General features: G+C 36.7%; 1 protein-coding gene across 3 annotated transcripts in view; it reads right to left on the reverse strand.

Moving 5' to 3' along the window:
• The window catches only part of LOC124171767 (host cell factor-like), a 99,862-nt gene that overhangs the window by 63,099 nt on the left and 22,897 nt on the right, over window positions 1-13,866 (reverse strand). For all 3 annotated transcript variants that reach the window (XM_046551070.1, XM_046551071.1, XM_046551069.1), the window contains exons 2-6: window positions 9,233-9,381; window positions 6,730-6,890; window positions 6,016-6,218; window positions 5,737-5,928; window positions 5,091-5,236 (exon numbers count right to left, since the gene is read on the reverse strand). In XM_046551070.1, the coding sequence (XP_046407026.1) occupies window positions 5,091-5,236; window positions 5,737-5,928; window positions 6,016-6,218; window positions 6,730-6,890; window positions 9,233-9,381 (851 nt within the window). The remainder of the gene's footprint in view (window positions 1-5,090; window positions 5,237-5,736; window positions 5,929-6,015; window positions 6,219-6,729; window positions 6,891-9,232; window positions 9,382-13,866) is intronic.

The raw sequence follows: 13,866 nt of genomic DNA on the forward strand, positions 1-13,866 counted from the left end.
TAAACAAACGCATATATTACTTTCCGATTGCATGGCGTCCAACTGTTTTTTTTTTTGAGAGTTGCTTGCTAACACGTGCATTTTATGGCTCATCAACTATTCGCTCTTGCCAACATTGTAGCATTCTCGTAGCCTTCGTCCACTTTCAGAAAAAACGACTTTTCACCGGCTACCGTTCACGTGAAATTCAGGTGGCCTTCAGACAAGATTCCTCAGTGCAACAGTGGAAAATCATTTTGCCTGCAACCGGTCTAATGCGTGTTCCAAGCGACGCCCCCGCAGCGGACATATCTACAGCTCAGGCAAAGCCGCAGCCTCCCTGTTCATCCATGGTGTCGCTGTACTGGCATGTTGAGGAGTTTAATGTTGAGGTAATAAGTACTGTGAGTGAGGTATGCAAATCAGTTGTCTATTTAAGTAAGAATTTAAGCTACATCACAGAATACAGAATATATTTTGAACTGACTCACAAGTTATAGCAAATTAACAGTTTATGTCGTCAGAAGTTAGGAGAGTTTCACTGTTGATCCTGGTTCTATGCTAATTATCTATGAAGTATTTAAGCTGTGCTCCAAGCATATTTTGTGTGGCCCTTCAAAAACGACGTCAACCACCACTGTTTTCCCTGCGCGCCTGTTCAGTACTGCATGCAATATTTCTGTCAGAGAAGGAATAAATTAGACCCAGATAGGGTAAAAATTTTGAATTTTTTTTAAAACAAAACATGTTATTTAAACTTTTTTCCTTGGCAAAAAATTATGGAGACAATCTGAAGGTTTCTTACAGAGCTTTTCTGCTTCTTTACATCTGTGATATTTTTAAATTCACTTCTAGTGGTTGTTCATTTAAATTTACTATAAATTCAGATAATAAGGGTTCCTTGTAATCGAATACCGAGAACCGGTGGGAGAGAACCGGACCGGTACAGAGAATAAAAAAAAATTAAGAACCGACTCATCCCTAGTTCTTTTCCAAAGAACAAATATAAATGTGAAGTTATTCTACTTTGTAAACTTAATAACAGTCGGAAAAATAAGGAACTAGTTGACTCCCAAATTTCTAAAGGAAAATTTACCATGTCTTTCAGTGAATAAGGTGCAAGCCTTTTCCCTTTGGAGATCCGCTACATTAAGGCTAGCATAGCTTCATGCTGAGAGATGACTAAGTCTGCATGCCAAACTGCCTGTGATCTTCACCTTTGGATATAACAAGCAATTTTCTGGATATTAAGATCACTCATTAAACCGAGCTTCAACTTTAGGTATTTGAAATTTTGAATCATCATCATAAGTAAGAAATCCTAAGAATGATTTCACGTAGCTCCCCATTCCATTCCCCTATCTGCTAGCCTTTTCATAGTGTAGGAATACTAAGAGGTATCATCATTTAAATCAGCTGTGATTGCAAGAGCCAAGGATGAGTACACATACATCGCAGCAAATATCGGAAGTGAGCATTGTTGCTACTCATTCTTTTAAATACATAGATAAAAAAAATTTTTTAATGTAGTAGTGTCTTCCTGTCAAGCCATGGATGTGTTTGATTTTACTGACTCCCTGTGGTAAAAGTACGTTTTCTGGATATTCTTTGGCATGTTTGTTCCCCAAAAACAACTTCCGCTGACAAATAGTAACAAATTTCTTTTCTTTTACATCCTTTATAAATATAATTATTTAACTCCTTCGGGGGCCATCCTTCTTCCTTTCCACCTGTCCTCCTCATCTTCTCATTAAGATTCCTAGAAGACTTTTCTCCCACTCTTCTTAGCACTTCCTCATTACTTACTCAGTCAATCCATTTTATCATCATCATTCTCAGTAGCACCACAATTTGAATGCTTCCACCTGTGACCTCTCTGCTGCTGTCAACATAAAAGCTTTGCTCCCATAGATAAACAAGCTCCATACGTAGCATCTGATTGTTTCCTTACTTCTATACTTGTATTCTCAGCTTTAATAAGATTCTTCTTTTTGTAGAAAGCCCTCTTTGCCTGAGCTACTCTACTCTATTTCTTTCTTGCTTCATCCATCATTGGTTATTCAGCTTCCTAGAAAATAAAACTCTTTCACCTCTTCAAAGTTTTCCTAGCTTAATGTTTGTCCTAGCCTCCTCTCTTTCGCTGCATCCTAGTACCTTAGAATTCCTTTAGTTGATTTTCAGCTTACATCTGGCCATTGTCCTTTCCATATTTGTCAAAGTCTTCTTCATCCATTATTCTCTGTCTCAGCTATGACTACTATGTCATCAGTAAATCGCAACAAGCGAATATTTTCTCCATATTTACTAACACCCAAAACTTTCTCCTTGATTTCTTTAATGGCTTTCTTGATGTAAACATTAAAAAATTATGGGGGACAGAGCACACTCTTGTCTCACTCCTTTTCCTATTCTTGCTTCTGCACAGTTCGGTGCACATTTTATAACAGCTACCCATTTTGTATACAAACTGCACAATTCTATGATCATTATGCACAGAGCAGTCCCATTTTTTCAGAATTCTAAGCATTGAATTCCATTCCATGTTATCAAAGACCCTCTTCAAGTTGACAAATGCAATGGAAGTCTGTTTGTTTTTCTTCCTCTCTCTTTCCTATGAGCAGCCTCAGAGATAAAATTGATTCTCTTGTGCCCTTGCTTTTCTTTAACAAATTTTCAGCTGCCTAGGACATTTCTAGTGGCCTCCTGAAGGCCACCCAGCTATTTATTCTCCACTGATTTCTCAGTCTGATCTAATCCTATCTTTCTCTCCACTACTTCTTGAATGCTTGCTGATTTTTTTCCTTTTTTAGTTTCTCTTATTGCCATGAGTTCTTCATTGATTTCTCTCATTTCTTGAATTTCAGATGGCATTTTATCATAACTAAATTAAGATCACTGTCAATATCTGCCCCCAAACCTCTGTTTCACTGAAATATAGTCTATTTGAAATCTTCTTTTGCATCCTTGCATTCTCTATGCAAATCTTCTTCGCATGTGACTCCTGAACAGAGCGTTGGCAACCACAAGTTTATGTTCCGTGCCGAATTCCAGGAGTCTTTCTCCTTAATCAATTTGATTTTCTAATCCATATTTTCCAGTTATTATTCCATCCTGGCCTTTGCAAATGACAGCATTTGAATCATCGAAAACAATCCTCGCAGCGAATGCACTCAGGGCCGTGGCTGCTGCTGTTGCAATCTGTGAGCCCACAACCCCTGACTGCATGCGAACAAGGTGGTATGGTGTCATATTTGAAATCAAAGGCACACGTGCTGCAATAATTTCAACAAAGATAGGGTATTTGAATTCATTATCAAAACGTTCTAAGTTTTTCTTCAACCCTTATCTGTTTGATTAGTTAAACAATATCTTCATAGACGGCTTCAACATCTTCCTCTCCATAGTCTGTCCCATGCAAGTAACCATGTACCACGACAGTATCAACCGGTTTAGTCTTAGACTTTACCATAACTGTCCTTTCATTGTACTGCAGGAAGCTTTTCACACGCATTCCAGCACTCCCTCAGAGACTCCATTCCAGCACTCTCCTCATCCCAACCATAACATAACCATTCAGAGATCCTGCGAGTAAAATCCTATAGCTTCCACCCCAAAAGTCTCCCTCTTCAGGCCATTTCATTTCACTGATTCCTCGCACGCCAAGGCCCAATCTTTGTATTTCTGCCTTAAGATTTTCTAGACCGTAGATCCGAAGCAATCTGAGGTTCCATGTTCTTATCCTTAACATATTATTACAGTTAACATACATACCTCTCCAGCCAAGAGATCCAAATGGAGGGCAAGTTTACCTACGGAATATTTTACCTGAGAGAATTCCATCATATCAGACCTTTAAAAATAGGAGTAGCTGCGACTCCTTGTGATATTAATGTGGTGGTTTCCTCTAATTTTCCACCTCACAATACTATTGCTGTTACAGTAGATGTTACCATGCCCGCAGTGAATTGAGTGTCGTGGTACTGACCCCTGTGGTCTCCACCTTTACTCTTAAGATGAAAAGCTGCTTCCCTCTCCACCAGGTGATGGCTGTCATAATTGTTGACAGCCACCTGTCGCCATTCAAAGCATCTTCACAGGCTTAAGGTATCATTTAGATGGCCTATCTTACCCAGGGATGGATCCATACCACCTCTGAAACTTTTTGTTCATGAGTGCTCATCCGACAAGTGAACTCACGTATACTGCAACAAACCTCTATATATAAAGGTTGACTCACCACCCCCAACCCGGTGTATGCACTTGTTGACTTTAAGCTCAGCCACAAGTAGGTTTTGAAGCAAAAGCAAAAACTAGATAATTAAAGTATCGAATATTCAACCCAACAAAGATTTGAATGCGCATTTGTCTTTCTGTCAAATAATACTGACCCCTACATTTATCTTCACATTCATTCAAGAATAACACGGGGAATTATCCTATGATCCTCCCACTGCTTGAAAAAAATATTTCAGACGCAGAAAAGAATTTTAAAAATAATAAAACAGGTTCCTTTAAGAACATCCACCATACCAATACATGCAGAACTCAACATCTTATCAGTACCATGCATTTATATATATGAAACAGTCTCCTTCATACACAAGAACCTTATGTCTTTTGAAAAAAACTCATATTTCCTTAACTATAACACCAGGTCAAATGAACTCATCCTTCAAAAAAGCATGGCAAGCAGCTAAAAGATTGCAAAGTGTAACACATCAGGGATTCAACCTCTATAACAAACTGCCATCTGCAATAAAATACCTACAATACAAGAAATTCAATACATCTGTAAAAAATATCCTGAGGAAACATTTGTTTTATGATGCAGGTGAATATATGAAGTGTCACTTTTAAGGTTATGCATTGTTTGCTGTTCTCAAAATGGATGCACTTTTCCTAATGCATATTTGCTTTTTTTATATGTAATTAACATGACCAAGTTGTATATTTTGTATTTTTATAATGTAATTGACTTGACTAAGTTTATGTGTTGTATGCACTTTTGACAACACCATGCAAATGTATTTACCCACAGACAATAAAGTTTATTATTATAATCATCTACTGAGAAGGCTCAATCTTGAAAGAAAATAATTATATGTATATACCTGATTATTCCATGCTTTGCGATAACCATCTCTTCCAGACCAAATGTACACTCTAGTAAAAATTCCAACTGCACAGTGACCAGCACGAGCTCGAGGAACTGAGTCTTCAAGCATTTCCATTGAAATGCTTTCCCATTCCAGTAATTCTGCAAACAAATTATTAATTTTAATATTGCTCCAAAAAATTAGTTTAGAACAAATGACATGTAAATTGTAAAATAAAAGTTAATCCACCACATTAGAAAAGAAAATTTCAAACACTATTCACCTACTTATTAAGCAATACTGGAAAATATTAAAAGAGATTCAGCCATAATGTCAGATATTTAAAAATAGGAGAAACTGAGACTCCTCAGGAGAACAATGTAAAGGTTTCCTCTTGTTATCCATATCAATAAATGCAGTTGCTAGATAAAGCAACATAAAAGTACTTCAGCCTCAAAAGGAACTATGATTGAAAAGGTTTCACTCTGGGTAGAGCTGTCTATCACATCCTTCAAACTCATCTTTTATTCGCCTCCAAAATCATTCCTCCCTCAACTTTAATTCATTTATAATCATAGCACTTAAGCTTAGATACGTAGCCAATAACAAGTACAGAATAATAAATTCAATCCAATTTAGAAAAATGCCATAGTTAACTCACCTAAGTTCAAACACGCTAAACTATTCGTGCACTTCCATTCCTTTTCATGGGTTGCAACTTTCACATCATCCATCACCAGGGGCACCCATCCACCAAAAATATACATCCTTTTATCCACCACAGTTGCACTATGAAGAGACCTAGGAAGGGGTGGTATGCCTTCTATTTTTGGCTTGCTCCATGCCATTGTTTCTGAAATAAATAAAAAATTTTTATCCGATGATGAAGAGTAGAAGTCGATGTTGAGAAGTCCCATATTAGGGTTGAACATCTGAATACCTGTGTCCAAAAACCAGAGGTCCCCTAAACGACAGCCACTCATTCCACCATAAATTATAAGATGTGAGCGTCCCGTGTTCTTATCCGTATATGAAACTCCAGAGTGTGACTCTCTAGGAGGTGGAGCATCTCCAATTGTGTCTGGAATGTCCCAGCTAACACCATTGCCACGTAGCTCCAATGTGTATAAGTCATTCAAGTACCTGAAAAGCCATAACCACCATCAGCAAAAAAATGCATGCAACAATCATACGGGCACGCATCATAACTTTCTGTTTAAGTGTGTATACCACTTTAATTTGAAACTATAAAGAGATCAATAAGTAAGAATTAGGTCAAGCATGACAAGATACAAGAAAATGACATGCTCCATAGAGAGCGATGGTGCTCAAAAGAATTTTCACCCAATACTGAGAATGAACAACACAGACACAACACACCACTAATGAAAAATACCAATTACACTGAAAAGCAGAAAATTTAAAACTCGAAATCCCAAAGGTTAAAAAAGGTTAAAAAAGTCGCCAGTAGTGGAAACAAACTTTTGGCAATGACATTAAACAACATCAGAATTTACTATTGAGGAATAAAATTCATATGACTTGAAGACATCTTTAACACGACAAACGAAGTAAATAACAGCATTAATTATTTCTCCTTAAATGATACACCAGTAATGGATGGATATAAAAACTTAGCGAAGCCACTGCGTACCTGGGAATGTTGTGCTTGGGATCTTCACTATCATTGGCCAAACCTCCAAATAAATACACTTTGTTCTTAATGAGAGTAAAACTGTGGCCAAGACGAGGACACGGTGGAGGGCCATTTTTTGGAGGTTTAGGTTTCAAACGCTTCCATTCCCACTTGCTTGCCTGAAATGACAAATAAATTGCACATGAATACAATGCTTCTTTACTAAGCAAGGAAAATTTTACTACATACGCAAGGTAAAGAGTAAAAAAAATTTCTAAAGAGATTAATTCATGAATGAACAATATAGTTGAGAAAATTGACATGTTAGTCCAGTTAATGAAGATATCATGAATGTGATTGCTTAGAAGGTCAAACCTTTCATCCCTACTTTTCAGAGCGGCATGGCAATATTCTTATTAGATAAAATATATAAATATGTACTGAATAACATCATATATTCCTACAATATATTGATTGATTTGAACAGGTGATCCCCAAATAATACTACTAATTCAACCCAAGAAAGGCAAGTTAAAAAAATATTTCTTGGAAACATGTAACTCCTTAAAGTCTCAAGTTTTGACACTTATTTCATCATTATGTGTGCTGCCTAGAGAACTTAATAAATGAACATACAATACCACTTAATAAAAAAGTGATATATGGGTGTATGCCACATGTCGCAATGGAGATTGCCCCGAACGTTGGGGCAATCTCCACTACGACACGCGGCATACTCTATGTATGTCACTCTTTTTTAATCACCATGAGCCGGGAAAGCTTCATTCAAGAAATACAACTCATGTCAACAAAGAGTAAATATGCTGGCAAAAAAATAAAACAGAACAGTCTCTGTTCCCTAAAACTCTCAGGAAGACCACCTTAAAATTGAAAAATTGCCCTTGCTACATTTCTGTGGGCAAAAACCTTGCATATGCATCACAAACATCATTTTTAAGACATCTGTTCCAAGACAACCAAAAAAGGGCATGAACTGTCCCCTACCAGGTAGAGGTTCTGAAACAAAATTTCCATGATTTTCGCATTATCAGATTACATGCTTTGATGTCACTTCCTGCACCAGCAAATTCTTCTTTAGTGATTAAGCATCCGTGTATATTTGATCAATTCAGCGACAGGGTTTATAGCAACTTACCACTTTCGATTTCCAGTCCCAATTCTTTTATTCTCCTGACTTAATGTAAATAACAAAGCACTTGCACACACGGACTTTGTAGAAAATGATGCAACATACACCGTGATATATAATTTATTCATGCTAGGGATATGACATAATCCAGTAGATATTCATAAAGAAAATACAGTAAAACCTCTTTACATCGTAATGGAGGGGACCAAAATTTGGGCAATATGATGTATGGAGGTTCACTATAGAGAGGTTTTAGTGATAGGCACCACTTTTTCATATCCATTGGAAATGAAAGGCACTACTGTCTTTTAAACCATTATCAATATGTGTTTAAACACACATGCATGCATCAGTGAACATATATAATTATTATTTAATAATTACGGAAAGCGAGCGCTATCGCATGATTTTTACTATGATTCGAGAGAAAACGGTGTAATATCAATTGCCGAAAGTCATTGCTAGACACCTTTTGGGCTAATAGATGACTCATGGACCTCCAGAAATGGGGAACTTCGAAGGAGGTAGGCAGAAAAGGTCAGTGGGGGAGAAAGAGGGAAGGGTGAAACACGATTCTATTATTCTCCTGTAACTTGATGTTTTCTTTTGAAGCTTTTCATTTATGGTCTCGTAATACGAACCCTGTGCGAGCTGGGGCCTTTTGTTTGATTTCAGAGGGGAGGAAAGCGTCGTAAGAGGAGGGGTCAAAGGCTGATGGATGGAGGGGGTAGCGGATTTTGGGAATTGTGCTATGTAGTTACTATCCCACGGCACTTTGGCTCTCCTGGTGGGGGAAACAGGGGATTTTCGGATTTTTTCACCCGATTATTTTCTGTTCCCCACGTCGATCTCTTTCCATCAGTCTAATATGCGAATTTGATGTAGTTTGTCAACTTGCTTAAAACGGTGCTGCATGCACTAAAATACTACAGTTCTCTACATTTTTTCCGAGTCAACTAACAACGACGTGCGTGCGACAGTGTATGGCGTGAAATTCAAAGTATTCAAGGTTGTACCTTTTGCATAATTATTCGAGATCACGAATATCGAATACTCTCTAGTATTTGAGTATTCGCGGATACTATTCGCACATCTCTACTATTTACACCTTATGCTGCACCTCTCAGTTTTTTCCAGACCACAATCAAATTTCCCCCAACATTTCCCTAAACCACAATGAACCCAGAATCAGAGCATAGAATGCAGACCATCACAGTAAGTGAGTATTTCTTGCACTGATAGTACACAGACATTTTTTTCCCCTAAAGACACCAAAATTTTCATCTAATACATATGTGTGCTCAAAACCACAAGATGATTGAAAATGACAATCAAACTAATCATAAATTAAGCCTTAACTAGAAAACTTACTTGCAGCTCATATAATTCGTTTGAATATTTTCCATATTCCACCATACCACCGAACACCAGCATCCGAGTTCCATCGACCACAAAGCCATAGGCAGCACATCCTGGAGGAATATCGCCTTTTAAAACTGGTACAAACCATTGATTGGTTACTGCAATTAAATGAAAAAGAAGCCACTGTCAGCAAAAATTGGAGGATAACAAAAGATATTTCCCGTCTACGTGATAAAAATTCAACGACTGACATAAAATCTCCCTTATGGACAACCAAGCAAGACATTTTAAAAAATTGAAAGCTGGATAATTGAAACATCAAAACTCAACTATTATTTTAAAAATTTCCCCCACAGCATTCATTTGGATTTTTTTTACTTAGTCGGCCAGGGAGCCCACTTCAAGGCAATGGTGGAACAGAAGTTATGGCATGGGAACCTCCCTCTATTTAGATCCATATTTTGCACTTCATGTAAGAATATGCCATTACATATTTTTTTAATCAATATTTATGAATGAGATACTCATAATATTGTTTTTTATACCTACCATTTCATCTTTTTCATTGTTTTAATTTATTCACACCAAATTATACTAAATACACATTTTTTAAACCATATATTTGCAATGTATAGTAAACGTTTCTAATATTTTGTCTAATTATTGCTTATTTTCTTTGTATAATTTACAGAACTATAAAGAGGGATAGCTCTCCATTTTCTGAGCCCCATGAGTGTTAATTTTACATTGCTGACAATGTTAACATATTAGGACATTTTATTTTGCTACAAAAAAACTCATTTAGACCTTAGGGAAAGAAAAAATTATCTGTAGCACCTGGCAAGGGTGGCAGTAAATTTTCATTCCAACTTTGAGTAAATGTCATATTTTTTTATTTTAATTAGTCAATTTCCTTCATATTGATAGTGACCCACAGAAAGGTACCAAAAAAGTTAATAAATTTAAACAAGGCATTGCATCAAAAAATTATGCATGTCTGATTATGAAAAATTTGCAAAAATAAGTTTTAACCATGACCTCAGTTTGTTATCTTACTTTCCATGTCATAAATTATTCAGTAGCCATAAATCTTACCCATTTTCATCAATCTACATGCTCATAGTATCCAGCAAGCCACCTGAAAGATGTGTGGCATAGGTTGCCAATGGCAGGCATTCACTAACCGTCAAACATTATATAAGAGTACTGCTGCTATGGGTTGTTGATATGTGCAGTAGGGTGGAGTCATAATTTTCTCCGGTATAGGTATAGTCATAATTTTATCCGGTTTAATATTATGGGTATTAATCATTTTAGGATTCTTGGGATTCTCAGAAGTTAAAATGAACAAAAAATTTTCTTAACCTCCCAACATTTTTTCTAATAAAAATATATATGCACTTTCTCTCTCTCTTTGCAGCAGTGACATTCATTACTTCTCTGAGTGGCTTTTGAAAAGGAGATATATATGGTGACAGAGATAAACTCTGAGGAGATTTTTTCTTTCCTCAATTCAGCAATGAGGGGAAAACGAATGTGGAGAGCAGGTCTGAGGATGCTATGTTTGCCTCTTTGTTATTGAAACAGAGCATTACACTTGGCAGAATCTGTTTATAGTTGAATCCATGGTGGCTAGGAGAGGAAGGCTTGAATTCTGCCAGTGCATTAAGTAGGGATGTGATAGTGGTACTTTTTGACCTCAAGTCGAGTTGAAAACTACTCCTGAGTATCGAGTTGAGTCGAGTATGGTAATTCTTGAACTAGGCAATACAGCACAGCGAAATTCCAACATATTCTCATTTTTTTCAATCCCCTTGCAAATTTTCTGTTTTAAATGCTTTTTTTGTTGTAAAAAGGAAAGGATAACGAGGAACGTTGATGGTAATTGAGTCACCATTAGAAGATGAATGAAAATAGATGTGTCTGAAACAGTTCCATAAGCACGAGTTAAATGAATAGACCTCTATTAATATGTCATCAAAATATGTATCCCAACTGTTCAGAATAACCCTCAACAAAGATATTTTTACAATTGTAATTAAGATTGTACACGTAAATGTATCATGTAGTATTTGATCCTTTCAAATCCTCAGGCAGAAAAACCAATTTCTCTACGTACTCGGCATCAGGTTTGGACATCTTCATGTCACAGTATTACTGCCTGCAGAAAAATGTCTTTTACAACTCACTTTTGCAGAAGGGCAAGTAAGTTTTCCTGGATATCACACAATTACTTATACCACTTCTTTTTTAACGGAGCGTGACCCGGGTTTCAATGCATTATCATCATCCTCATGCACATTAAATTTTGCGATAATTCATTGAAACGTGGGTCGAGCTCTCTAAAAAAGAAGTGGCATAAGTAATTGTGTGACATCCAGGAAAACTTATAATGGAATACCACAAAGTTAATCAAGAATTAGTGAATTTTGGTGGACAAGTACTTTCTTTCCAAAGTTGCAAGGCTTGGGAACATTGGGAAGTTTTACTTAAGTAATATCAATGATTTATATGCATCTTGAGTACTCATGGAATTTTAGTAGACGAAGTGAATAAACTATAGAACTTAGCTTTAGCTTTGTAGATCAAAAAAAGAAGTTTTCTTTGCTTCTTACTTCTTTTAGTCCACAATAACCACTATTTTCTGCTAGTTCAAGAGGGAAGCTACACACAACAAAGAAATTAACAGAAATTAGCATTGGACACACTTGGTGCTCAAAAAGGTTAACGATAAGAGATGGCACCACATGTGATGGCAAACACTGGGAAAACCGGCATTGCCAGCTAAAACTGAAAAGTAGCACTTTTTCCATAAAAATCCTATCCATTTTTATGTATTCCCTCGTCATTTGAGTGAAGAAAGTATGGTAGGGCATAAAGGTATCACATAAGAAAGTATGAGAGACGCTGTGGTCCACTTGGATTACTCCAAATACACCGCTGGGGTGGAAGAGAGTCATATGCCGCATCTGACGAAAAGGTATTCAGCACCCACGTCGACTATTCTAGTGGTTGCGTAATCAAAAGCTGAAACTCCCAGTTCAAGGAATTAGATTGACTAATCGACTTTAAATACGAGATGTTATTACAAGGGTTTAATGATTGTGTCTCCAGTCGGCAGATTTCTGAACTTACTGGCCTAGACAACTCTGTAACCGAAACTACTCTACTCTACATTCGTAATGCTACTCGAATCGAGTACCAACTACTCGACTCAACTCAAATTTGTGAGTACATACTCGCACATCCCTAGCATTAAGTTGAAACGCCATGAATTTGGTGTGAAATTTTATGCATTGACTGAGACAGATGAGCTAGGTCATCGGTTTCTTCTATATGTAGGAGGGAAGGACCATGATGTTGGGGGCGTTGGATACATGGAAATTTGAACAAATTTCGAGGGTGGTTCTCGGCTCTGCGTCAACCTCTGTTTCAGGAAATACCACAAAGATTGTATTCAACATAATGTACTTATTTTATATGTTTTAAATACTGTACTTACTGAATATATTGTGGTACATGTGCATATCTTATAAGGGCTTAGTACAAACTACTCCTGAATCGTTCTCAGCCATATGTATATTTTATGTGAATAATATGGATGGACTTATCAAGGCTGAAGCTCTTATTTCATTTGTTTCCTTTGACTAATTCCAAATTGTCTGATTAAATTTTGTGGAGTTAAGTTATAAGCACTTTTAAATCAATATAACAGCTGTGGAAATCAGTTCATTCTCATATATTTTATCGTTAGTCCAGTGTAAATTACACTTGTCGAAAAAATTTAGTTTCATTTGATACGGGACACGTCGGCATATGTTGATTTCATAACTCAAGAGTAGTGCGGCTCCATATCACAGTCAATGTCTTTTCATAAAAGATACAGTGTCCGGCATGATGCGGTGGAAATCTTTGATATTCAGCTTATTAAAACAACTTGTCTGTTTCCACACTATTTTATTTTCACCGACCATGGTTTCGGCAAATTTGACAAGTTGCCGAAACCATGGTCGGTGAAAATAAAATAGTGTGGAAACAGACAAGTTGTTTTAATAAGCTGAATATCTATGTCTTTTCTTTTACTTATGATAACACCAACACCAATGACAAGTACAAAGCGTCAAGCAACACAAAAAGCTTTACTGCAGACTTCGTGCACATTTGTACTTATCCTGAAATATAGTCAACATGTTCACATTTTAAGCCTGGCGATACTGAAATACAGAGCACGTCAAATGACATGGTGCCGATTTTCGCAAAAATAATTAAAAACTTCTCGCAAATCATATGTAAACATGCATAAGGAATTGTACTAGACACAAATTAAGCCAAAAACATTTTTTTTATCAGCTGATTCTGATAACTTCTATCTGCATTGAATGTGTAAATAGTGTGTCCGGGACTGGTTGATTTAACGTGGAATAACCCAGGTTTGCTGGGGGAGAGTGGGTGAGACATCAAATATTGCTTGGCAGTATGGGAATCAGATATACCATGCATTTCAAAGATTCTGCTAACCTAATGTGAAATTCAGATGGTTTCCCTATCAATACCCTAGCATTAAGGTCTTGCAAGTTCATCAATTGATTTGAAATTCAAAGAAGAATCACTTTTATGGTGGAATTTTTTTCCTTGAAAGTTAT

Source organism: Ischnura elegans, chromosome X (genome assembly GCF_921293095.1).
Source record: "Ischnura elegans chromosome X, ioIscEleg1.1, whole genome shotgun sequence".
NCBI lineage: Eukaryota > Metazoa > Arthropoda > Insecta > Odonata > Coenagrionidae > Ischnura > Ischnura elegans.